Source organism: Salminus brasiliensis, chromosome 11 (genome assembly GCF_030463535.1).
Source record: "Salminus brasiliensis chromosome 11, fSalBra1.hap2, whole genome shotgun sequence".
NCBI lineage: Eukaryota > Metazoa > Chordata > Actinopteri > Characiformes > Bryconidae > Salminus > Salminus brasiliensis.
Genome location: NC_132888.1, coordinates 19,452,838 through 19,471,725, shown reverse-complemented (window position 1 = coordinate 19,471,725; position 18,888 = coordinate 19,452,838). Strand labels below are relative to the sequence as shown.

The window sequence follows — 18,888 nt, the reverse complement described above, 5'->3', positions numbered from 1 at the left end:
AAATAACATTTCATTTTCCAACACGCTGACACAGACAGTGCTTTAAGAGCAAACACTTTTAATCCGGTTAAATCAGGCATTAATTCTAGTATTCTTTAATTCTACTGTTTAGACTCCTCATTTTAGAGGCCTACCTATTGAGGTTAAGAAAATATTTAAGAACACTTTTTAGAGAATACCAAAGTAAAAAGTTGAGAAGAAACATCAGAAAATTCTGAGAGTTTTAAAGAATATCAATTTTACTTTACTAAAATAGCACATCTAAGAAGAATTTCGTCCTTAAGATGCATGAAATGGTCCAGTCCAGTTACTCCAAAATTTTTAAATACTGCTAGTTACCCATCCAGATCCTGGCCAACATTCCTAGGCATCCTCAGTCTGACCGTTAGATCAGTTATAGTGTGGTGTAGTAGACGGTGTGTGGCTGGCCCCAAATCGTGCCTAGGAGCACCACGCCGCCTCTTTATTTGGCCTTGCCATCGGCCAGAAATAGGCAGGCTGTTTACAGAGAGCCTGTGTGCTCTTTGATGGAGCTCCGCACAGCAAGGTCATGCTTCTCATCTGCATCTGAATAAACCTGCCTGTTGGGACAGCGAGCATGCCTCTCTGTGCCAGTGATCTGCCTCCACTTCGTTTTAATTCTAATGGAGTTTTCTTTGAGTCTGCCTCCTTTTGCCCCACTAGCTTTACTCCGGTAGGCACTTTGTAAGTGCAGTCCTGTAGGATGATTAAGTCTGTGGATCATTTTTACCCAAAATGACCCTCATAACATGTTGTTATCATCTTTATAATTGCAGTTGTGTGCTTTTAGGAAGATCTGATGTTTGATAGGATGAGGGGTAAGTGAGAACAGGACATCCTGTTGTAGTGGTCTTGTAAGATTAACTGTATGAGGTGTTGCTGGGGCTGATATTGAAGTGTGACTTCTTGAACAAATGAGCTTTCCGCTCTTCAGTCAGATTGTTTCAGGTTCATGATTTATATCTGTTCTGCAATGACAATGTTGATATCCAGTTATGATACTTTTTGCAAGAAAAGTAAGTGAATCTTTTGGAGATCTCAGATTTTCCAATATTTATTACTGAACTTTCAGAAGATGTTGTAGAGATGCGCGAAGCAGGAGAAGGCTACAAAGGCGTTGCTAAAGACTCAGGTGTACATTAGCTCACGGTTGGACAGTGAATTCAAAGGCATAAATAGTCCATTGCCTCAGTTTGAAGAGAAGGTAAATGATGCAGGACCTCAACCTTAAGCAGAGGAGGTGATTGCTTACATTCAGAAGTTCGCTTACTTTGTTTTGCCTCTCATTTAGCCTAATGGGTGCAACCATGAATATTAACACTGATTATTAAACTCTTAAAAAGTTTAAAATCATGCCCATAGTTTTCCTTCAGGCTATTCTTCTGAGAAAAGGGTGTAAAATCAGAAAGTAGTTGAAGTGCTTCAAGGAAGATTTACTTTCTGGGTTGAATGTGCCTTTTTTCTCTCAGTCATCGTCTTAGGGATTTCAGTATGTAGAGCGTAGGTGTGTGTTCTGTGGTGCTTTTTGTTTAACAGCTTAAGCAGTTTTCCTTTGAAATTTCTTTGAAGCCCCTGAAGGGGGAACATATTCAAAGCCGCTGCTGTATAATACAAGCGTGGATGCACTAACTGATGTGACTTCTGATTCCTCATTATATTTATAGGCTGCTTAGATCTCCACTCTTCTTTACTCTCTCTGCTGCATCAGAGTTTTACTTAAGTCAGCTTCAGTCTGTGTGAAGGAATGATCTAGTTGCCATACCGGCAATAATGGTCATTGGTACGGAGTCAGTACCAGCGAAAACAAGTGGTGTGGGGGGAGCCACTAATGGATCTGAGCTTAGAAATGTAGTCTGTGTGATGTGGTGATATTAGCTGTTTGAATTTGATGGCCTGCTTTTAGATGCTCATCTTAAGCGAACTGTATCAGTTAACATCTCATCAAGACTTGATGCCAGTTATAGGCAGAGCAAGCAATTGCCTAGGCAGGAGCCTCATCATCACTGTTGTGCAACAATCAAACCTGATTGCTTTCATCAGCTATGTAATTGTACAGTTTCTGTGCGATTGACCGGCTGTCCTTCTAAACTCATACGGCCACTCAGAACTGCAAAAACTGTCAAAATGCTAATCCTTACTCTGTAGTTTTAGCCCAAGAACAGAAAAACTATTTTCCAATTCCAATACCTGATCCTCAAGGATCTACCCATACCAAGTACTGATACAGTCCACACCACCTGACATTTATACCACCTCTTTATAGCACCTCTGTTTGCTTTTATATATTCTGCTAAAGGCTGTGTTTCACAATAAAGTAAATCACAAATAAAATAAGCATAAAACAGCTGCATTATCTGGTTAAGTAACTTGTAAATGATTTCAGAGCATTTAAGTTTAAGTTGGTTTGCCACTGTTATTAAGCAAAAAAAGTGCTACATACAGCTGGAATACCATTGTTACATGTATAAAATGTACTAATCTTCAGATTGCTGCACCACTTCAGGTTAAACAGGACTAAATACTCTAATGAAGAGCAAGATGTTTCACTTCATTTAATTAAACAGAACTTGCATTTGGTCAGTGTTCTTAAAGCACAGACACTATTTACAATAAAACTTCCATCAAAACTTTCAAAAATGTGTTGTTTTTTTGTTTTTTTGTATTTTCATGGTATCCGTGTTCTTTAATGATCCCAATATTGTGTTTAAGAGCCAGTATTAAAAATAGCAATTTTGACTCCACTGTTGTAAGTTCATTTGGAAACTATGCTGCTTGTTTTTGGTATCGTCTTAGTAACTGCCCTCACCTTCCAGTTGCATGTTCGTTTACATTTATGGCCTTTAGCTGAGACTCTTATCCAGAACTTATATTACAGAGATCAGCCAATGTAGTGTTAGGAGTTTTGCCCAAGGACTCAAACTCCAGTCTCCCACATGGTGTGTTGCTCACTGGCAGGCTGTGGTCTTTTCTGTTGTGCCACACCATGTTTGGAGCAGCTATATTATTTTACTTTTTAAACTTGGGCCTGAAGCTTTCATCAGGCAACTTACAGCAGAGCTGCTATACAGCATGATTCATTCACACTCCAGGCTCCACTTACAGGCATTGATATGAATATTACAACCCAGTTCACAGGAGAATTTTCAACTCTGCAGTCAGACTTAAACTCATCTCCTTACTCTGTGGTGGTGTGTGTGTTCTGTGCAGCCGTGGTCATCCCTACTGCGGAACTGGAACAGCCTGGCAGTGACTCACCCAGGATACATGGCCTTTCTCACCTACGATGAGGTCAAGGCTCGCCTACAGAAGTTCATCCACAAGCCTGGCAGGTAAAATGCCCACTACACACGCCCACTCACCTACACGCAAACAGAGAATTATGGACCGCTACTTTATAATCATGACTATCAAGCCTCTCTGGCCTCTCTCCTACACAAAGGCTGTGCATAACAATAGGGCCCACACGCATTGTCCCTGTTGGATAAGATGCCTACTATATATTCGCACGCAGCGGCGAGGCCAATCCAAGTGGCCATTCATGACACAAGCAGACTTGGATAATTGTTAGTAGCCATTTTTGCACAAACAGCAACAGAGGCATACAGGGGGCAATTCACGGTCCATCAGAAAGGCCTCACGCTCCCAGTGGATCGCAGAACAGCTTGGTACCTACCATCAATAGTCGTATTGTAAAACCTCCATGATGTCACAACAGTTCTCGCAAAAGAGAAGCCATCATAAGACGACCTGTAATCCAGCCAGGCCACTTACATATTCATTAGAGCATGGTGCTGTATCCGTCCGGGTAGGCAGCCTTTCTAAGAAGTGTACCCTGACAAACATCTGTCCCAAAAAAGGAAAACTGCAGATACAGATATTCTCCACACCACTCTTTATTTGTGGACACACAAACACTGGAGTCTTGTTCCAGACTGTAATGTAAGACTGCTTTGTTCTGCACTGTAGCTACATTTTCAGACTGAGCTGTACTCGGCTGGGCCAGTGGGCCATTGGCTACGTTACCGCAGACGGAAACATCCTACAGACCATTCCGCACAACAAACCACTCTTCCAGGCTCTCATCGACGGCTTCCGGGAAGGATTGTAAGTTTTGTTTATATACGGCCATAACCAGAACAGTAATACTACATATAAGCTCCAGCAATCAGGAAAGAGTGGCACATGCTGCTTGCAGTTCTTGCATACAGGGATAGGAGCAGGGAATGCAAAAGGAAAGCCCACAGGAGTAGCATTTCCTATAACGGGCTGGTTTATTGTGACTATTAGGCCTGTTGTAATTGAACAGTAAGCGACTGGGTTTCCTTTGACAAAGATATGACTTAATAGTTATTGGTGGGGTTAGCTATGTTTTCAGGTGAAGGTCTTCACTCTAGAAGTTGAAGGGGATTCTGTTCCTGTTTTCTGTTCCATTAGAAGTTATTAGAGATATGGGTGATCAGCCAAGACATGTTTAAAGGCTTAAGTCTGCTAATTAATAAAGTATTAATTTTTGAATAAGTGTGAATAAGTTAACGAAACCTGTACAAGAAACACTATTAAGAGGGCTCCGTTAGACTGCTGTGCTATGTAACTTTCATGGCTATGTAACTTTCATTGCATGACACCTCTCTTCACAAATATTACTCGCAGCGCTACAGTGTACAAATTCCTGTAATATTGATCAGGAAGCAGTCCACATGCTTCTTCTTCTTTTAAATGCATGTGTACAGCTGTCCAGAATCTGAAAGCAAGATTTGTATTCTTGACAGTGGTGTAAAAGCTTATTCTGCTCCACATCTATAGGGGGAGCCCAGTAGCCAACCCTAAACTAACTAACTCCAACCCAAATCTAACCCACCCCATTCAGTCAATAAAGCCCTTCTGAAGGCGGTAGTTCAGTGATTAGATGGATCAGGTGGGTTGGATTTGGGTTGCATCCAAATTCTGCAGGAAAGTTGCTTTTTTTAGGCGCTGGTTTGAGGACCACTGCTTTAATGTACTCCAATCAGAGCTTGGACCTTCTCTACAGTTCAAGCAGAGTCTCAGCAAACTGTAATCTTATATATTCTATTGTTGCTAGATGTTGGTCTCTGCTCTTTTAATAGTTGAAGAAAAGGGCTTTGTCATGGCAGTTGTATTGTAGCATTTTGTAGCAGAATCTTTGTTGAAGTTGAGTGATATTGCCTGCCCAACTGGTGCTAAAAATCCCTCAGTGACTGAGAACAGCGTCTCTGTCGTACAGCTATTTGTTCCCAGATGGCCGCACACAGAACCCAGACCTCACAGGGCTCTGTGAACCCTCACCGCAAGACCATATCAAAGTCACACAGGTCAGCGGCTCTCGGTTATTACTTTTGCTCCGATATTACAGTCTGTCCACGGCCGTGTATCTCACGCACACTCTTCATTCTGTTCTCCAGGAACAATATGAGCTCTACTGCGAAATGGGCTCCACCTTTCAGCTGTGCAAGATCTGCGCAGAGAATGACAAAGATGTGAAGATAGAGCCGTGCGGCCACCTCATGTGCACGTCCTGTCTCACTGCGTGGCAGGTCAGTCGCGGTGCTGTATGGATAGCGGCGCATGTGCTGTCTTCATCCTTTCCCACTTGCTCAGTCTCTCACCTCTGTTTCACAGGAATCTGAGGGCCAGGGCTGCCCGTTCTGCCGCTGTGAGATTAAGGGTACCGAACCCATCGTGGTGGACCCCTTTGACCCTAAAGACAACAGCGGGGGTTCCTACGGGGGCTGCAGGGGCATGTTTGGAGCAGAAGGGGCACCTTCCCCCAGTTACGACGATGACGACGACGACCGACTCGAAGACCCGCACCTCATGATGAGCAAGTTGGCTTGTAGTAAAGTGAGTGTGGCACAGTCTTTACTCTGGCCCTCTCAGGACGGAGGAGCTCTTTCCTTTTTGTCAGTGTTTTTATATTAGATAGCTCAAGGGTGATCCAGTGATTGTAACAAGTCAAATAAGAGACCTATAATAGCCTAATGATGATAATGGGCTACAGTAACAGTAGCTAATAGACCAGAGAGGTTTCTAGTTCTAGATGACTCGTGCCCAGGACCGTGAACAGTTGGACTGTTTCCCTTCTCAAACACCATCGACTAAACTTGACCATTTACAGATGAGTTGAACCAGGTGTGTTTAAGCAGGGAAATTGCCAAGCTGTGCAGAACTCTGGTCTCCATGACCAATTTTTGATTACCTGCACTATAGGCTGACTCAAAAAGGAAATATCTATTAAATTTCAGTGTTCTTCGAAACCTAATATCCTGGTTATCCGGATTTCTCTCTGTCTTGAGGCGCTTACATGAGTTTCATCTATTCCCTGTCAAACTTTCATAATTTAAAGCTTATTAAAGAAATGTGAAGATCTGGAAGTGGTTAATTTGATTTGGATTTTTGTCTGCCAGTTGCTCACGGGACTTTTTAATTAACCATGCAAATGTCTTTCTATTATGCAACTTTTTTTTTTTTTTAATAAAAGCCATAAAGTGGCACAAGTTAAAAACCTTTTTTTTGATGATTCACAGGTGGAAAGACCTTCATCCCCACTGTCAATGGCTCCTCCAGCCTCTTTGCCCCCAGTGCCCCCACGTCTAGATCTGCTGCAGCACAGACCACCTAATCCTCCAGGGGCCTCCAGTCCTGGGGCTACATCCAAGGTAAAACCTCCAACACTGTCTTCAGCCTTTCTGTCGAGTTTAGCAGACAAGGTTCAGTTCAGTGGATGAGCAAAATGGAACGTTCACTTTGAGAAGAGGCAGAAAGTGCCATTCTGTGTCTCATACATAGTAGTATGTGACTGATGGTGGCATGGTGCTTCCTAGTAAGTCATTTCTGACTTCAATAAGTTATATGTACCCTTCCTAACCTCAGGTTCCCTCCCATCACAAGGATAAGCCGTTACCGCTGCCTCCAGCTCTGCGAGACCTCCCGCCGCCTCCTCCTCCTGACCGCCCCCACTCTGCAGGCTCTGACAACCGACTCCCAAGACGCCCCCTGCCTTGCACGCCCAGCGACCCACCCAGGGACAAACTGCCCCCAGCCCCTCCAAACCGTAACATGGTGGACTGGAACCCACGGCCGGTTCCCAAAGCACCCTCCCAACCACCTGCTGTTGGAGGAGAGTCCCGTGGGTCGCGAGAGCTCTCCAACCGTCATTCACTTCCACTTGCACTGCCATCAGCCATGGACTCTCAAAGAACCAACAGCTCCATCAGTCTGGACCACCAGCTGGTAAGTTTCCAGGTTAGTGTTTCCTAACGCTGCGCCTGGAGACCGTTTGCATTGCAAACGCACACTCCCAGCACACTTGATCCAGCTTACGAAAGACTTGATTCTCAGTTCTGGGATTATTTTGTACCTTTTTATACTAAATGAATGGAATTTTGACTTTTTAAGACAGACTTTCTTACTGATTAGGCATTACTATGCAACGCATGTCTTCATGATGCACTGTGATACCTAGCAGCACCCTAGCTTCCACCTTAGACACCACAGTAACCAACTAGCGACAACCTAGCATCCACCCAAGGCGCCACAGCAGTCATTTGGCAACACCCTAGCATCCACCAAGACACTGAAGCAGCCACCTAGCAAAAACTTTTATATAGATTTTATTTTGTCCTTGAATTGTTTCTGTTCCTAATGTGGATTTGCATTTCTGTCATTGCTGTAGAGTTTTGGTGCTTCAGCCTCTGGTGGATCGGAGTATGATAACCCAAAAGTGAAACCATCAGCCTCAGCTAATGCTATCTATTCTCTGGCGACCAGGTATGTGTGTGTGGCAGAATTCCCACTTCCTCGTATGGTCTTGGTTTAAACTCTTAAGTAATCTGTGTGTGTGTGTTGGTCGTGTTTGCCTTAGTTTTACACACTGAAGATAAGCTTTTTATGACACTTTTGTGTGATTTATATGTTTACTGTTCCTCCTCTGTTTATTACTTTACGCCTCAGTTCCAACAAAGTACATACCTTGCAGTTGCAAATATGCTTGGCCGGAAAACTGAATGATTCTAGTGTGTCTTCAGTTTCTTTATTATTGGTCTTTGTGTTCTATTAGCAGGCCTCTTCCTGCAGTGAAGCAGCTGACTGGAGAAGACGGCTGTGAGAGCGATGAAGACTCTGACTACATGACTCCTAGTTCTCGTCCCATACTGCCCACCATGAGTCCTGCCCTGGGAGAGGCTGTGCCCAGACCTCCTCAACCCAACTCTCTCAACTCCAGGTAAACTGGAACTCAGGCTTTAGAGCCATGTTATATAACTGAAGTTCTGTGAAAGACTGAGGTCTCTAACCTGTCATTTATTGTCTCAGTCAGTAGAGATGGAGAATGTCTGTACATTTATGAGCTCTCTCTCTCTCTCTCTCTCTTATATTAGTAGTATCTAGCAGCTCCTAATATGTCTCATTTCATTAGAATGACTTTTTTTTAAATTACTGATATCCTGCTATCTGAGTCATTGAAAACCATACATGATGAATTCCATGATGGTACAGCATCACTATTTATACTTCATGTATATTAGATATAGTAAATAAAACCCTATTAAGGTAAATTAGGCAAGTAGTCTTGTCTTATGTAAATCTTAAGATTTATATATAAGATATTTTTGCACTATGTTGGTTAGTGACCATTTCATGGTGTTTTTTTAATCTGCTACTTTTTGAAAGTACTCCTTTTGGCTGGCTTTCATCTGAAAGGTTTGCTTCTTTAAAATAACTCTTACTCTCTACCGGCTTTCTAGGGGTTTGCTCAGTGACATGGACTCTGAGGGCCCTCAGATGTATGAAGCTATGTACAACATACAAGCCCAGGCCCTTACCGCCTCTTTGACTCACCAAGCCAGAGACTCAGGTACCCCAGTACTCCTTCAGCCTGTCCATTCTACTGAGTTATCCGCATCAGTAGATGCGCTCTCGTCTCTCCAGATATTTCAGTGCTTCAGTCATCCATAATTTCCACCACGTGTGCAGTGAGGTGGGTTTTTAATGCTTCATTCTCCTCCATGTGCAGATTACTCAGAGTTGCCTCCGCTGGCAAGCTCTAACGGGCCACGGGACTCAGAGTTTGAGGAAGAGGAGAACGGATATGACATTCCCAAGCCCCCTCTACCTGTGGCCCGACGCACACTCTCAGAGGTCAGCAACTTATCGTCAGCCTTCAGCCGCATCTCTGTGGAAAGTGAGCCCGGAGCCTCAATCTGTAAGTACACTGTTTTATGCTAGAAGTACATTGTGTCTAGAAGTTTATGAACATTTGCTCATTACCCTGTGTTTCTTTAAAAAGCAGGGCTGTTATTTGCATGTTTATACTTCTGTTTATTACTCCAGTAAAAGTATTTGATTGCATTCAGCCGTGAGAGCATTAGGGAGCACCTTAAAATAACTAAATGTCTAGATGCACATACCGTGTATACATTTGCTTCTGTCTACTAGTTTGACAGTTTAAGACTGTTTTGCTGCTTAGTTTTAGTGGCATGCTGCTTTCAGTAAACACTGGCTCGGCAGATGTTATCCACAGTTAGGTCGACCTATCTTCAAAATACTCTATGCTTTTCCTTAATTAGCATAACTGCTGTTTGTACTGTTTGTAGCATCATACTTGTACCTAATTGCATGTAAAACATGTACGCGCCCATTTACACACAAGCAAACATATTCATGCTGCTGTTCTTTCAGCGTTCGACTCAGGAGAAGCTCCAGAGCGACCCCCCAAGCCTCTACCCCGCCGTTTCAACTCTGAGCGCAGACCCAGCCCGGTCCCACCTGGAGCCGCCGCAGGTCCCAGCAACCCGCAGATCAGCAGCGAGATCGAGCTTCTCATGAGCCAGGGCTACTCCTACCAGGACATCCAGAAAGCCCTGATGATTGCACAGAACAATATCGAGATGGCCAAGAACATCCTGCGGGAGTTCGTGTCCGTGCCCTCCACGGCGCACATCTTCACATAGCGACCCCACCCCACCCCCAACCCCCAGCTCAGCCGCCACAGACACCAGACCGGAGAGCGCGTTCTTAACTCTCGCTCGCTTTTAGCTCTAGTGCCAAGGAGCCTTCCTCCTTCCGGCACGCATCCTGATTGTCTGTCCTTCGTGTGCACAGCACAGGCCAGCTCTGGCTCCAGCTCCAGCGCGTCCAACAGCGGGACCGCTACCATGAAAGTTCGTCTCGTGGCGCTGCATGTCCCCTGAGGCTTTCGGACAAGCTCAAGCAAGGACAAGGAAATAAAACTATTGTGTGTTTTCTATGATAAGTTAATATATAAGTCCGTATGTCGATATAGTTAATATATACACGTGTAGGCTGGAGAGGGGGCAGCTGCAGAGTGTGTGGTGGGGAGTCATGTGTGAGGCTGGGAAAAGGAGAGAACTCTACAGCCTGGCCTGCTGTTCTCTTAGACACCGGTCGGAAGTGGGGAAAACTGCAGCTTAACATTTGCTGTTGTAAAAAATGGCCTTTCATTGTGTTGCTTTGGTACTTTCTCGAGATGTGTGCAGGGTGTTGTTTTTTTTTTTTTTTTTTTTTGGGGGGGGGGGTTTTGGGGGGTGGGGGGGCGGATAGTTGTCCTTTTTTTTTGTTTGTTTTTTTTTTTGTTTTTTTTGTTTTCTAAAGTAGCATGGCATGAGGGACGGTCCCCTAGACCACGGCTATTACAGATTCCTATCGTTTTCGAGCTGTTGTCATTGGCCACCGATCTGAAGTTGTGTACCAGTGATGCTTTTCAGTCACTTCTGTTCCGTTTTCTTCCCTGTGCGTCTGTAGGATCTCGGGGCTGTGTGAGCATCACTGGATGGTGACAGTTGAAACTGGCTTTAACCAACATCAGTCATCCTCACCACCTCTGCTGTCGTGTAGCATTACTGTAACCCAAATACATTTAGCTTCAAGGACGTTCCGAGAAAACACAGGGTTGGACACGCAACCTCTTTCGACTCCGGTAAAGATATGACTTTGGGACAAATTGTCAAAAAACAAAAAAACAAACAAAAAGAAAACACTGCATTAGAAATACGTGAATGTTTTGCATAATTAAACTGTCAAGCTTTGAACAGAGTCATTCAGAGTGGCTTGGTGTGAAATTGTATTCCGAGTCCCAGTTCTTCACAGTGGTGGCAAATGGAACCAAGACGTTGTGCGCGTTTAAGGCCTCTAAAGGCTCTCGACCAAAAAGTTATTGCATGAAATGATTAGAAATACGCTACCTGATGCCTTGCTTGAATACACATTGTTTTAGCATAGTTTTGAGGTACGATTTTGGCCTTGTGTGTGGCTGATGGTAAGATTAAGCTAAATCTGAAATTTGAATGTACATACATATACATTATATTAATACCTTACCATCAGCGTTTATATCTAAAACTCAATTTGCAGTGTTGACATCACAACCCCTGCATCCCAGCACCACCACTGTAAAGAAATTTGAGTCTAGACGTTTCTCTGCCGTGAAGAATTTCACGCTGAGCCACTCTGAATGTGTTCGTTTACATCTCAGCCCCTAAAATCAGTAAAATCCTTTCCCTTTGGAAGTAGCTTAGACAAAAGCACTAGTGTTGCTAACAGTGAAGGAAAGTGAATAGCCACCAGTTAGCATTATGGGATAGGCGTTTAACAATACTAGACAGTTAACATTCTCAAAATTTTTTTTGTTTTGTTTTGTTTTGTTTTTTAACGCAATTTCAATGAAGGAAAATGCCGACTACTGAGTGGGGGAGGGGGGGTTGGTTGGTGCTGGAAGTTTGCAAACTTTGGTGTTCATCGCAGTGCTTCAATTAATTGCTCCACCCCTATTATGGAAGTGACATCATGCTAAGTGAAGGCTCTCGGCTTGCGTTCTTCCTTAGCCACGTTAGCCCAACATTTAGACACGCTGGGCTTTAATTGAGTCGTGAACTAGGCTGAATCAGGCCTTGCGCCTGGTTTTCTAACTTTAATCCTATAAATGTGTGTGTGTGTATGTGTGATGTTAGTATGGTGGAGAAAGATGGGCTTATGTAAGTGTGCTTTTTCTACAGGCAGTGTTCTCTAACACGTTACGGGGTGGGGCGTAGGAACACAAGGTGATATTTGCTTTGTGAGAAGGAAGTATTGGCTAGCGCAGACAGCCAGCAGCCCAGCCAGCAGCCCAGCCAGCAACCCAGCCAAAGTTTCTGTGTTGAATCAGGACTGAAATCCCTCAGACTGGGTTTTGGCGAGAGATGAGGGGGAGGGCGGCATTGGCTTGTGTCTGAAGCTGTTCATCAAAGTGAAATCGTTATTGATCATTGATCACTTTAATATATTATTATTATTATGGTATTAATGTTTTTGTTTGTTATTAATTCAGAAGTGCTTTACTGCTGCTACTATTGTTAGTGCTAAACAATTACAGCCTTAAGTGTATATTTGTGAATACTGTGTTTAACCTGTTTTAAAGTGACAGTATCTGTTGGGTGGAATTTGATGATGTAGCATACTTGAAATTCCCAAGCAGCTTGTGCAGGTGTGGCTCCTGGCTGGCTTCCACGATGTTCGATGTACTCCTCCCTTTGAGGATTTCTTTTTTTTGTTGTTTTGTTTTGTTTTTTTGAGGTTGGAAAGTCCAGGTGTTATGGCGGGAGCTGTGTGTGCGCGCCTGAATCTGTATGTGGATGTGATCATATGTAGAAGCGCATCATAGCACTCATTGCGGAAAGCCTTACATATAGGTAATAGTTTTTTTGGTTACTGGGGTTAGATGTTAAACCCCCCCCCCCTCCCACGGCCTGCCTGCCTGCCTACCTGCTTGAGCTCTCCAGGGTAAAGGAATGACTGTGTGGCGGTGCTTTCTGTCAGGTCCTCTCCACTCTCCTCTCCTCCCTCTGTTCTCAGGAATACAGTACATGTAAACAGAAGACTATCAGTATTGACCGGGCATGAAACGTTGAACAAGTGCAGAGCCGCTCTTGTCCAGGAGCGCTGAGCGACGGCTTTTTCAAAGTCACTTTCTTTAACAGCGAAGTAAAATTTGACTAGCTGGGAAATGATGTCGGCATTTCTCTGAGCAGCCTCCGGATGTGCCCGGATATCCCGGTTGGGGGGCGAGGGGGTTGGTTGGGTTATTGTCCCCATGGATGGAAGTGAGCCTAGGCTTGAGGTGACCTCAGCTTAGGAAGCGCTGACTGATGTTATTGTAAAGAACATAGTCGTTCACCATTACATGCTCCTCTGTGTTGTATGCAAGTGTGTGTGTGTGTGTGTGTGTGTGTGTGTGTGTGTGTGTGTGTGTGTGTGTGTGTATCTCCCCGTATCTAAAATATTGCACTGGCATTGCAGGTACTTCCACAATATGAAGCTTGTAGGTACATTTTAGCCCTGTTGAACTGAATGGGAATGGAAATACATCTCCTTCTCGGAATTCCTGGATGACACACGAGCTCGTCAGCCGTTCGGATAAGACTTTTACTCCACTTTGCCTTGAAACTGACTGTCGACAGGTTTAGTATGTAGTTCAGTATTTTGGATTGCACCATGTGAAGTAGGGATGCTTTTGTTTTCTGACCAGAACTGTTGATTTCCTTTATATTTTATATTATATATATATATTTTTGTTTTTCATTATTTCATCCTGATTACTGTATTTCTTGTCAATATTGTATATCTTGTGTGTGTGTGTGTGTGAGTGTGAGTGAGAGCGTACGTATGGGTGTGTGTATGCCTGTTTGTGTTACGATATGTCGCACAGTATACCAGTTTGTGCTCCGATACTGTCACTTTAAAATCAAGCGTATAAAGTTACTTCTATATAGAGTTTGTGGAAATGGCAATGTGTATTTTCATTTTACATTCCTGTATGTCAGATTTTTTTTTTTTTTTTTGATTTTCTCGTTTCTCTCTCTCTCTTGTTCCTGTTGGTTTACTGATGTGAATAATACTGTGAGCAGTGCCATATGTTTTAGAAATGTCGTCGGCCATTCTGTTCTGCTGCCCAGAATACGGCCTCGTTCATGTAGAGAGTGGGTGTCCTGGCGTATGTAAGCAAGTAAAGTTGTCGCCCGTTCTGTTTTGAGGCAGCCCGTTGTTGCTGAACGCTTCTCAAGCTGTATTTTTTTTTGTTTGTTTGTTTTTGTTTGTTTTGTTGTTGTTTTTTTTAGTACCCCAATGACGTCCTGTTGAGTAGCTGTTGGTTGACTGGTTGAACGTCTCTGTTCAGACCACAAGAGGGAGCTCTTTCCTCACGTTGCCATACCTCCCTTGAGTAGGTCAGAGGTTTCTTTTCTGGCGTGCTGACTCTCATATCACTTCGGACGTCTGTTCAGCGCTATACTGTTTCACTGAATGAGTTTTTAAGCGGAGAGGGAAAAAAAGAAGAAAAAAAAACAAAAACAAAGACAGGATGTCCTCAGCCTCTACTTCTAGGTACTGCATCCTTTATGGTACAGTCAGCAAATCCGGTGCTGTTGAAACTGAACTCTTGTCTCCAGAAAACATCTCTGCAGCTAAACCCAAACAAACAAACAAACAAACAAAACCAGGTTTCAGGTGATCTAGCATGTAAATGAGGACATGTCCAGTCAGTGTTAGGAAGGTGTATATGTACTATTACTCCATGTATGCATGTAAATGTTATTTAACAATGTAAGATACTCATGAATGTTTCTTGCCGCCATCAGTAGTAGCCTTAACTCATGGGACGTGGCTCGCTACGGGTTGGAAACAGGGGTTCCGGCCTTTAAGTAGACCATACAGATACAGAGTGTGTGTGTGTGTGTGTGTGTGTGTGTGTGTTTGTGAGTGAGAGAAAGAGAGAGTGAGTGAGAGAGCGCACACCTTGCCCCGCCAGTACGGCTCTGAGATTTACTTTGCCTTACTGATGCTCATGCTCATGATCCAAACTGCCAATCTCCCTCAGTGCCATGATTATTTTTTTTAATTCCAATGATATTTTTGTTTTATAGTGTTGACGTCTGTCCGCCTGTCTGTGAGTGAGCGTGTCTCTGTCTTGAACCGACTACTCCATGGCTTAGATCTAAACGCAGCCCCCTCCCCCCTTTCAACCTCTCCCCCCAGTCCTCAGGTCCCACCAGGCGCATTGTCTAAAGGCCCTGAAGGCTGGCTGGAGATCTATCGTGTTAGACCAGAGGTGCCCAATCTTGGTCCACCCTGTAGATCCAGCGCACGTGACCGTGGCGTACAGATTCTCCTGAAGGATGTCGTTGCCTAGATCGGGTGCGTTGGATTAGATTAGGGTCAGAGCTGAATTCCGCAGCACCCTGTCAGGCATCCCTACCTTAAGAGGATCTGCTTCGTTAAGGCTTGACCGTGTTCATGTTTCGAAGGGCAACTTAAAAGCCAAATAGGTTGGAGATACTGTAGGAAAACGAGGCGTGCGTGCCTAGCTGTAGTTGGGCCGACCAGTTTACACGCATAGAGGAAGTCCTGTTCTGTAATAGCTGATTTAAACTCAACTGTTGGGGTGGGGGTGGGGGGGAGGAGGTAATTGGGGAGGGGGGGGGTCTGCTCTTTGGAACGTAGTGATGATGATGGTGCAGGTCTGTACGAGTCAGAGCCTTGCTGTACCAGCCCAGCAGTTTGTAGAAACTGGAAATTGAGAGTTTAGAGTGCGAAGCAATGGGAACACCCCCTCTCTCTGAAGTAGGCTACACATGGAGAGGAGGGTGTTCATGTTTGTCATTTTTCTTTTGTCAAGAAATAAAGACTAATGTTATTTATTAATGTCAATGTACTCCAACCCAGAGATCTCCCTCCTTCATAAAGTCATTTTCATTTTTGAATTTCTACATGTTATTAAAGCGATTTTGAATAAATGTGCAGTAGTAGATCCTCTGTTTTATGGAACACTCTTTCTCCAGCTGAAATACTTTGCACTGCTAGTGAGGCTACTCTCCCCTGCACAGCTTACTGATGGGTGGGCTGGGTGGCTATCCAGAGACAGGAGTACACGAAGTAACATAATAATGAATGGATGGAAATCTTATCTATGTAAAGGCAGGAAGCTACAGATCTAGCTGCTTATATAAATAATACTCAGGAATTTATTACTTATTTTTATAATATTTATACACAAGTCTGGGTGACATATTGACCACAGGCTAATGTTCAGTCCAGAGAAAACATGCAGATATTTTTAGAGATAAGTGTTTTATGGGACAGATAAACATTGTTAAATAAAAATGATGTTTTAACCCAGAGAAATGGATACATCAAATAAATGATGGATGGATGGAAATTACATATAAATCTGGAATTATGGGTAGGTTGCTTGAGGTCTACATATATATGAAATATTAGGAATTTTGGATATATTGCTAGAGCTCTATGTATATGTATATAATCAGTAACTATGGTAGATTACCTGAGGTCTAGCTAAAAAAATAAATATGATAATACTCAATATTTCAGAATGTGCAAAACTGTGAGATCATTTTCAGCCAAGAAAAAAAAACATGCAGATATTTTGAAAGGTATTTTTTTTTAATCAGCTTGGAAAACAAATATTAAAGATTTTCAGTCTTGCAGCCTGAATTAACCCCAGTTACATGACCACATAAACAAAGAGGTACAACTGGACACAGAGCAGAACTGCAGCATGCTTACTCATTTTAAATAGAACGTAGTCTAGTGTACATGTCTGCAGCGTGGGTTTGCTTTGGTATTTAATGTGTAGATAATGTGCAGAATAATGCTGAATATCTGTGCTCACGGTTTATCCCTAAAAGCCTTGAAGTGTTCTCTCTCCTACAGTTTGAGGAAACAAAATGTGGAAAGATGTATGTGACAAAGGAATGGCCTCATTAACAAAAATAAGCACATAAACACAGTTAGAAAAAGGAAATAAGAACTAATGTTTAAAAAAATGGGTATAAATAAAAAATAAGTGAACTGACCATGCATCTACTTTACTGACCAAACTACTACTACTCTGCACAGAAAACCTGAAACGCAGATCAGATTAACAATTCATTATTTACATATAGTGCAAGAGGAAGACAGCAGGTCATAATCACATGATCAGCAGAATATACAGTTTGTAGCTCGGGCCTAGTCCTCCTCACTCCTTTTATTTATATCTTTATATATATATATATATATATATATATATAGATATAGATATATATAGATATAGATATAGATATAGATAGATAGATAGATAGATATCTATATCCTGTTGCTCTCACGCAAAAACCTTACCTCTCAGAAGAAGTCTGTGTATAATGAATTAATTACGTTTATAAATGTTTATATACTATTTTTATTGGTCAGTTTATTATGGAATTTTGACACAATATTAAAAATAACAGCCAGATTTACATAATGTACAAAAACAGAGATAACTGTTTGCATGACAGCAACTTTATCTATATATTTATCTATCCATCAACACACACTACAGTTCAAACATTTGGAACCACTTATGCTGATCATTTGTGTTGTTTAATAATACCTTACAGATATACAGTAATGAGTTCAACTACAGTTTGTCCAATATTTAATGTACTATGATAAATTGCAAAATAACTATAACACTTAAATTACTGATGAATTACTGATCTTTTTTAGTCATCATCAGAATCATGTCCAACTATATATATATATATATATATATATATATATATATATATATAAAATCAACTGAAAGCAAACATTGGTTCCAATCTTCTGAATGGTGCTGTGTGTGTGTATGCTTCAAAAAAGCGCAAGTATTAAAGGTGATTGGTGGTCTTTAGCATGTTTGGGAAGGTATGTGTGTACGGTGTTGTGTCAGATCAGCAGTGTGAGACGCCGCTTAGTATTTCAGTGCACGGACTACATGATGCAGAGCAATCTGAACAGGCAGAAGATCAGCAAGCAGGACAGCCTTCAAACAGAGGTCAACAAAGGTCTCTCCTCCAGATCAACAGATAGACTCTTCACTCAGCTGTGAAGAACTTTCCTTCAGGATTTCTTCATGGAAAGCATTTTAAATATCTAAATATGTACACTAGATCATATATACAGTATACAAACAGCGAGGCTGTTCATCGTGGACAGCGCGTCCTGTCAAGGCATTGGGGTTAACATACTGAAACAAACTCAATTATTAATTAAGATTGAGAAGACTGGGCCAGTAGGGCAGAGTCTCTGCAGTGCGCTCTGTCCCAGCCCACAGGGGTAGAGGTGGGTGTTGTTGTGGAGGGGTTGAAAGGGGCAGTCCTGGGGCAGGCCTCAAGAAGAAGGCTTGAGACCTCTCGCTGTGAGGGTTGCATCCTGAGAGAGTGTGTAGCATGAAGACTATTAGCGGCCCATTCTCTCACTTCACTCAGCCTTTTCTTCTCACTTTATAAGAGACAAAGGGGGAAAACGAGAGCAAGCACCGTTAGTCATATTACAGCACTTTACGCTAGACTGATGATGCCGCTGTAAAGCATGGCTTTCCTATAAGAGATGGCTGACTGTCACTGGATCATGCAAACAGGCCACCTTATTATATAAGGGATCATTTTCTGCAATGGGCAGCATGTCACATGGTGCTACTGGGCCATTCCACATAAACTCACCTAGAGCCTGACGGATCGTTTTACCTAAGAAATGCAATGTTTTTCAAGCTCCTCTCCAAATACCCATACTTATTTTTAGAAGTTTGTCCCATGTAGTTCTTACAGGGTCGGTTCTGGCCTTTTGGGGGATCTTAGCAAGATGTTTACAGTAAATTATATAGAATATTTCATGTGGAGTTTGAGTAAATTACCAATAATTCAGAGTATCTCTCTGTCTAGTTCAGCACATGCAACCACAGCCAGTTGTCCAGAAGACGACCATCGACACCCTCCACAAGGGTGGCAAGCCACTAGGTGGTCACTGCCGCTGTATCAAAGCATATTAATTGAAAGATAAACA

The 18,888-nt window shown here is 42.7% G+C and overlaps 2 protein-coding genes across 4 annotated transcripts in view; one reads left to right on the top strand and one right to left on the bottom strand.

Annotated features, from left to right (window-relative positions):
- Positions 1 to 10,527, top strand: part of cbl (Cbl proto-oncogene, E3 ubiquitin protein ligase) — a 42,025-nt gene extending 31,498 nt beyond the window's left edge. The window contains exons 5-16 of one of the 3 annotated variants that reach the window (XM_072692117.1): positions 3,229 to 3,350; positions 3,988 to 4,125; positions 5,264 to 5,351; positions 5,442 to 5,573; positions 5,659 to 5,880; positions 6,564 to 6,695; positions 6,928 to 7,281; positions 7,712 to 7,806; positions 8,096 to 8,260; positions 8,781 to 8,890; positions 9,050 to 9,238; positions 9,715 to 10,527. In XM_072692117.1, coding sequence (XP_072548218.1) covers positions 3,229 to 3,350; positions 3,988 to 4,125; positions 5,264 to 5,351; positions 5,442 to 5,573; positions 5,659 to 5,880; positions 6,564 to 6,695; positions 6,928 to 7,281; positions 7,712 to 7,806; positions 8,096 to 8,260; positions 8,781 to 8,890; positions 9,050 to 9,238; positions 9,715 to 9,986 — 2,019 coding nt within the window. In that variant the 3' untranslated portion in view covers positions 9,987 to 10,527. Of the gene's footprint in view, positions 1 to 3,228; positions 3,351 to 3,987; positions 4,126 to 5,263; positions 5,352 to 5,441; positions 5,574 to 5,658; positions 5,881 to 6,563; positions 6,696 to 6,909; positions 7,282 to 7,711; positions 7,807 to 8,095; positions 8,261 to 8,780; positions 8,891 to 9,049; positions 9,239 to 9,714 lie in introns of all 3 variants that reach the window. The other 2 variants (XM_072692116.1, XM_072692114.1) reach the window with 2 other exon arrangements.
- Positions 10,528 to 16,466: 5,939 nt separating this feature from the next.
- mcamb (melanoma cell adhesion molecule b) overlaps positions 16,467 to 18,888 on the bottom strand; it is a 41,544-nt gene continuing 39,122 nt past the window's right edge. Inside the window, exon 17 of the mRNA XM_072692113.1 lies at positions 16,467 to 18,327. Coding sequence (XP_072548214.1) covers positions 18,325 to 18,327 — 3 coding nt within the window. The 3' untranslated portion in view covers positions 16,467 to 18,324. The remainder of the gene's footprint in view (positions 18,328 to 18,888) is intronic.